This window comes from Mobula birostris, chromosome 18, assembly GCF_030028105.1.
Source record: "Mobula birostris isolate sMobBir1 chromosome 18, sMobBir1.hap1, whole genome shotgun sequence".
Classification (NCBI taxonomy): Eukaryota; Metazoa; Chordata; class Chondrichthyes; order Myliobatiformes; family Myliobatidae; genus Mobula; species Mobula birostris.
The window spans coordinates 38,313,574-38,319,584 of record NC_092387.1 but is presented as its reverse complement, the minus strand read 5'-3'; the positions used below and the strand labels follow the sequence as shown (position 1 = coordinate 38,319,584).

Genomic DNA, 6,011 nt, shown 5'->3' with positions numbered 1-6,011 from the left:
TTGTGGGATTTGTGAGATCAATCAAAATAAGGATCATATTTCCATTTTCTTCTCCCTTTTGTAAAGGTGCAAACTTTTCAACTATAGCATACTATCATTTAGTCTTTATCAGAAATGTGTTGCACCTTTTAGCACCCCGAATCATTTTACAATAATAGTGTGATTCGGTGCTGGTTTTATCTGCAACCAGGGGGGTTTTGCATTGGTAGCTTCTCATAGGCTAACTCGTTTCTATGACTAAATTATTCAAATATGTTTCCAGTTTCTCCTCCAATCCATACGCAGAGTTCGGAGTCTTTCCTCGGAGAAAAGGCAGAGGTTCTTTCCCGAGTTTCTCAGAGCTGTATACCGCACGGGAAATATTTTTATAGTAGGTTTAAATTTAATATCTATTTTGTTTTGTCATGTTAATGTGTTATTGAAGTATTTTAAGAAATGTGGAGACGCTACAGTAAATTATCTTTTTTTTGTTTTAAAACAGAATATTTTACTGAGCTATGGCAGCCAAAGGCGTGGTAAGTGGTACCAGAATTCAGTTGTCAGAAATAGCAGTTTGTACACTGCTACTCTGCAGTGATTCATCAGATATTGGTAGGCGTAGTATTTCTACACCTCGCTCTTTTACAATCTTTAACTACTCCACCTCATTTTCAGTAAAAAAAATGCTGCAATTATTACAGGCAAAGCAGCCACTATTAACACTCCTTAATTGAAAACTTTTTGCAACACATTCAAAATGCTGGAGAACTTTAATTTGAATGGATAGTGATAATGGAGGTGACACTCATCATTACTTTAATACCAATAAATTAACTTAAAAGCAGGGTTCTCTTGAAACTGTTACAGAAAAGTACTTGTGTGATGCTAAGGTGCAGTGTTAACAATTATCTGTTTATTTTCCTTTCAATGGTAATAATTATGCTAGCACTATTAAATCATAGTGAGTATACCCTTGATCGTCTGCTTGCGTATAGTTAGGCTGTCTGTTTCTGATTTTGTTCTTACTAAATCTCGTAGAAACTAGGTGACGCACACTCAGTAGCAAATCTCTCACTTCAGCCGCACTGTTGCTGCTAAACCTGTTCAGTTTCCCTACACTCTACCCTAGCAGTGAAACACTGAGTTGTATGTTTGCTGATGAAGTGGGCGGTAAATATTAACAGGGCTATGTATAGAGAAGACTTTAACAATTGGAATGCTTGGAAAACGTGGTGGGAAACCGGTGCTTGGGCCACACCCTAAATACTCCACAATCAAATACCTAAAGACAATTTCCTGATTGCCAATTCCCAACATTGGAGAGAAACAGCTCATGACTTTGAAAATAACTCAGTCTGGGTATCTTTTTTTTAGGGGGGAGGTTAATAACCTATTCTTTAAGTTTTTAACAGTACTGTCATTAATAAGATATAAATAACTGTTTTTGCTTTTGCCTTTCAGTATGAGGGCAGTACACAATGCAGTCAGATGAATTGTGAGCAGAATTAGGATAAGAATCAAGAATGAATTCCTGCCTCTTGTCATTACCCCCATCATGGATTTTCTTCGCTTCAGATGTTTATGTAGCAACTAAATCTAGTTTAATCAAAACTTCAAAGGTCTGAAGTATGAAATGCTCAATGTGTCACGAAACATAGAGTTACTCATTCAGCAAATGACTGAAGTCACAGTTACTGTTTCCCCAAATACTACTTGCCTTGCACTCTTTCTAGGCAGTTTGCAGATAGTTGTGGATTTTTTTCACTTTTAAAAAAAACAAAACTGCCTGATTTCTTTAAACCTAAATGTGGATTGAATCTTTTGATTACAAGCTGGTAAAAATCTTCAGTTTTGTTCTATAAAGTGTGGATAAAGCCTGATCATGGAGCTGTTTTTTTTTTTTTGAAACTTTGGACAAATGTTTATGGAGAACCAACTATACTTCCAGTTAGGGGAATTGGAATTAATAGATTTAACCAACAAATATAAAAAGAATATAAAGGGCAAATCTGAACTTGTGTGACTTTTCGGGAGTCTGCCATTTAACAAAATATCTTGGATCGGGAATTGTGCTTGGGAAGAAAGACTAGATTGATTAAACATCAAGATTATAATGTCTGCTGCTGAAAGATAGTAATCAACTTTGTTTTGTTCCATGAATGTACTGGTAACTGGGGGTGATGTAGACACTTTTTTAAAAAAAAATCAAGTAGTTGTGATCTAGACTGTTAACATTAGGCAGATTCAGTAAAACTTTGAAAAAGAAGTTGAATGCATACAAGTAAGTTTCTCAAGCTACAAGAAAGATCAAGGGAACAGGAATAGGATAACTCTGTCATAAGGTAAACCTAGGAATGATACACTGATATTGCAACATCTGTCAAACTGGAAATATAACACAATTGTATTGTGTAAAGGCTGATTGCCTCAAATAATTTTATCTTTGAGGGGTAGTGACTTCTGGTGAAGTTCCAGTCATATTTAAATTGTTGAATTATAGTCCATCAGCACTACTTGTCCCATGGGACCTTGTAGCTGAGAATAACAAGAGAAGGCAAGCTGGTGATTTTGATTTGTCCCTAGACTGTGGGTGGCTCCAGGATGATTTGTTTACTGAGGAGAGAGGTGCTCAGTCTTGTTTAGTGACCAAAAGTTCAACTTGAACTATGAGGGCTGCATGGCTGAGCAAGGATTTGGTCACCTTAGCTCAGATGTGACCACTTGATTTTTCTAGAGTAAAGGGACAAGGTTGAATGAATGAGGTGGTATGAACTCTTGTAATGGGCAAGCATGAGATGACTATGTTTTGTTTTGAAGGCATGCTCTAATCTACAGTGGACCAATCTATGAGTGAGCCAACGTAGGAACAAAATATGGAAAACAAGTGGTTATAAATTCTGCAATCAGAAACAAAAGTAAACTGCTGCAAAACCTGTCTCCATTCTACTCCTCATTCTCAAGCTCACCCACTGACTACCAACTAGCCTCACTCCTCCCTTTCACTTCTGTACTGATTATCTTCCCTCACATTGATCTGTTGCAGGATCTTGACCTGAAAGGTCAAACATTCCTTTGCCTCAGCAAATGCTGCTCAGCCCATTGAGCTCTTCCAACAGTTTGATTTGTTTTCACTCTAGGCGCATTGTATGTTTTTGTTCCGTGTGCTACCCTGTTGAATAATCTTGTAGAATCTGAAACGAGAAAATCGCTCCCCCTGTCAGGTTTCACCTAGCACCTTGTACTCCTCTCTCCTCCCCCCCCCCCCTTTAAATTTACTCAAGCTTTTTTTCTCCAGACCTGCCGAAGGGTTTTGGCACAAAACCATCGACTGTACTCTTTTCCATGGATGCTGCCTGACTTGCTGTGTTCCTCTAGCATTTTATATGTGTTTCATGGAATCTTGAGTTCATCTGGATTGAGAAGGTATCATGTTTGAACAGTTGATCTTATATGATCAGGGATGGAAGTGATGGCCAGAGAACAGTTTGTAGCCAAAGTGATGTTTGTGGTCTTTACTGAAAATAGTTGTTTGCTTGTTGGAGCAGTAACTTTAAGGTATTATGAAAAGTTGGCTTAATTTTTAAGTGCTGTTTGCTGTCTCAAATTGCTTTTTTTTTCCACAGCTAATGAATCAGATTATGACTATCATATGTAGTGAAATGTATTGCACTATACTGCCACAAAACATTAAATAATTTACAATAAAAAATGTATAAATTAAGTAGTGAAAGAAGAGAACAAAACTAATTGTGTTCCTAGTCTAAGAAGCTGTAGTTGAAACATTGAGTGCCAGTTTTCGGGCTCCTGTACCTCTCTGGTGGTAGTAATGACAAGAGTGTCCTTAAGTATAGATGCTTTTTTGAGACACAATTTGTTGGAAGATGTCTAGTGTCTCTGATTAAATTGACTGAGTCTACAACCCTCTGTTGCTTTTTTCCGAGCACTCGTGCTGGAACTTGCCATAAATGACCAGAGGCCCAGTCTTCAGGGGCTCTGCACTGGGCAGCAGCGGCCCTGGCGTCCACATTTGAACCCAACCTGCTCCTCGGTGTGCAACCTCCGATGGGCCTCACTTCAGAGCCCAAACGGATGTGCGTGCAACATTTTTAAACTGATTTGTACGGTGCAGCAATTGGAGTAAAGTTTTAAAAGTACGATGTTTAACCGGGGTAGTGTTCGACTATAGTAAATGGGTACGAAGCTTGACCTGCTGCTGATAAATGGAGGACTGAATCATATGCACACAAATAGTGCCCGCTGTCAGTCTCTGCTTGGGTGTGGCGGAAGTGATCCCACTGCGACTCTCGCCGGTCCGTTGCGTAGAAGGGGTTGTTATCCCGGTTCCCTGCACCGTGTGCTTCAGTTCGGGGCATTATTGCCGGTTTCTGGGTGGCGTACCGTTTGTGACGCAGCCCGTTTCCCAGGGCAAGCCGCCTTGTCTGCAGTGGCCAGGCGTGGTCCCGTCGGCTGCGCCCTGACCATCCCCGCCTCCCCTGCGACCCTGCAGTGCCGTGGCACCGGGTTCTGCACTCCTTGCTAAAGCTCGTTAGAACAATTCGCGCGGCATTCCTGATGAGTCTGTACTCCGGCCGCTCGGGACGCGGATCCCAGCTCCAGTACTGGATTTCGGAGTTAGTGGGCCCTTCGACCCAATTCGTCCGTGCCGACTAAGGTGCCTACGTGACCGAGTCCTATGTCTGCATTTGGTCCATATCCCTCTCTAAACCGTTGTTAGTCATTGACCAGTTTAAATGCCGTCTTAACGTTGCGCAGAATTTATACTGACCACCTCATTCCATTAACCCACCACTCTTGCATTCACTTACTAGGTTTCAGCGTTTTCCCCCGCAATCAGATTTTTGAACGTCAATGAATACAACCTCGCTATTCCTTCTTTTTACGATTTACTGTTTTCTTATCGTAAGTCATATTTTGTCTTGCACTGTACTGCTAGTAAACAAATTTAATGACGTATATCAGCGGCAATAACTCTTATTCTAGTCAACATACACACGTTTCAGCTCAATCGGCTTCCCAAACTGAATGGGACTTTTTGACAGTTTGTTAACTTAGTTGCCAGTTAACATTGTGACACCCAAAATGGAGAGGATGGAATGTTTTGTTAAACCTGCTGAGCATTTATAGGTCTGCATGTTGCCAGATGAAGTGCTGTAGGAGTATTAGAAAACTTCACCCACTCATGAGAACAAGTTATTTCACAATTTCCACAATAGGCATTTGAATGACTTGACACAATTTTACCAACCAGCAAGTGTTTCATGCACTCCAAAATACAGAATTGGGGCTATTTGCTTATTAGAAATAAATGGGGCATCTGTGATACCTGCAAACATTTTGGGTCAATTGGAATTCTTGAATTGACCTGAAATGTTAGTTGGTTTCTCTTTCCACAGACATTGCTTGATAACTGAATTCTTCCAGTAGTTTTGGTTGCTAAGTTTGATTCTTGCTTGGCTGAGCCAGTAGTCTGAAATAGGACTCATGACTTTTTCCCATAGGCGCTGCCTGGCCTGCTGAGTTCCTCCAGCATTTTGAGTGTGTTGCTTGGATTTCCAGCATCTGCAGATTTTCTCTCGTTCATGATTTTTTTTTTTTTTTTGGATGCCATTTTAAGGATGCCTCCCTTCCTAAGCAGCACAATAGTTCTTCCACACAGTGGTGGTATTTGAACGTGGATTTTACACTACACTCCCCTTAAGGCTGGGAACCTTGATCCTCCAATTCTACAATGTGGTACAATCACTTCCCATTTGTGACATAATTTTCAATGTTACGTTGAAATATTTTAAAGACCTGTTTGCTTTATTACCACTTTGAAATCTAACTCTGGGTGTGGACTAGTTCAAGATAAATGATTGTTTGATGTTATTTCCAGTACGCAAGTGTAAAGGAAAATGGAATGATTGCTGCCCTGGATCTGATGGAGCACAGAAAAAAAAAAACTTAAGATAAAGAACACAATAATTAAAAAACCACAACAAATACAAATACATAAAGTACCATACATAAAT

General features: G+C 39.9%; 1 protein-coding gene across 2 annotated transcripts in view; it reads left to right on the top strand.

The window, feature by feature from the left end:
• The first annotated feature begins 280 nt into the window (after positions 1 to 280).
• The window catches only part of LOC140212066 (annexin A5-like), a 29,798-nt gene continuing 24,067 nt past the window's right edge, over positions 281 to 6,011 (top strand). Inside the window, exons 1-2 of one of the 2 annotated variants that reach the window (XM_072282534.1) lie at positions 281 to 370; positions 482 to 515. In XM_072282534.1, the coding sequence (XP_072138635.1) occupies positions 498 to 515 (18 nt within the window). In that variant the 5' untranslated portion in view covers positions 281 to 370; positions 482 to 497. Of the gene's footprint in view, positions 371 to 481; positions 516 to 4,453; positions 4,652 to 6,011 lie in introns of those variants that run through there. The other variant, XM_072282535.1, reaches the window with a different exon arrangement.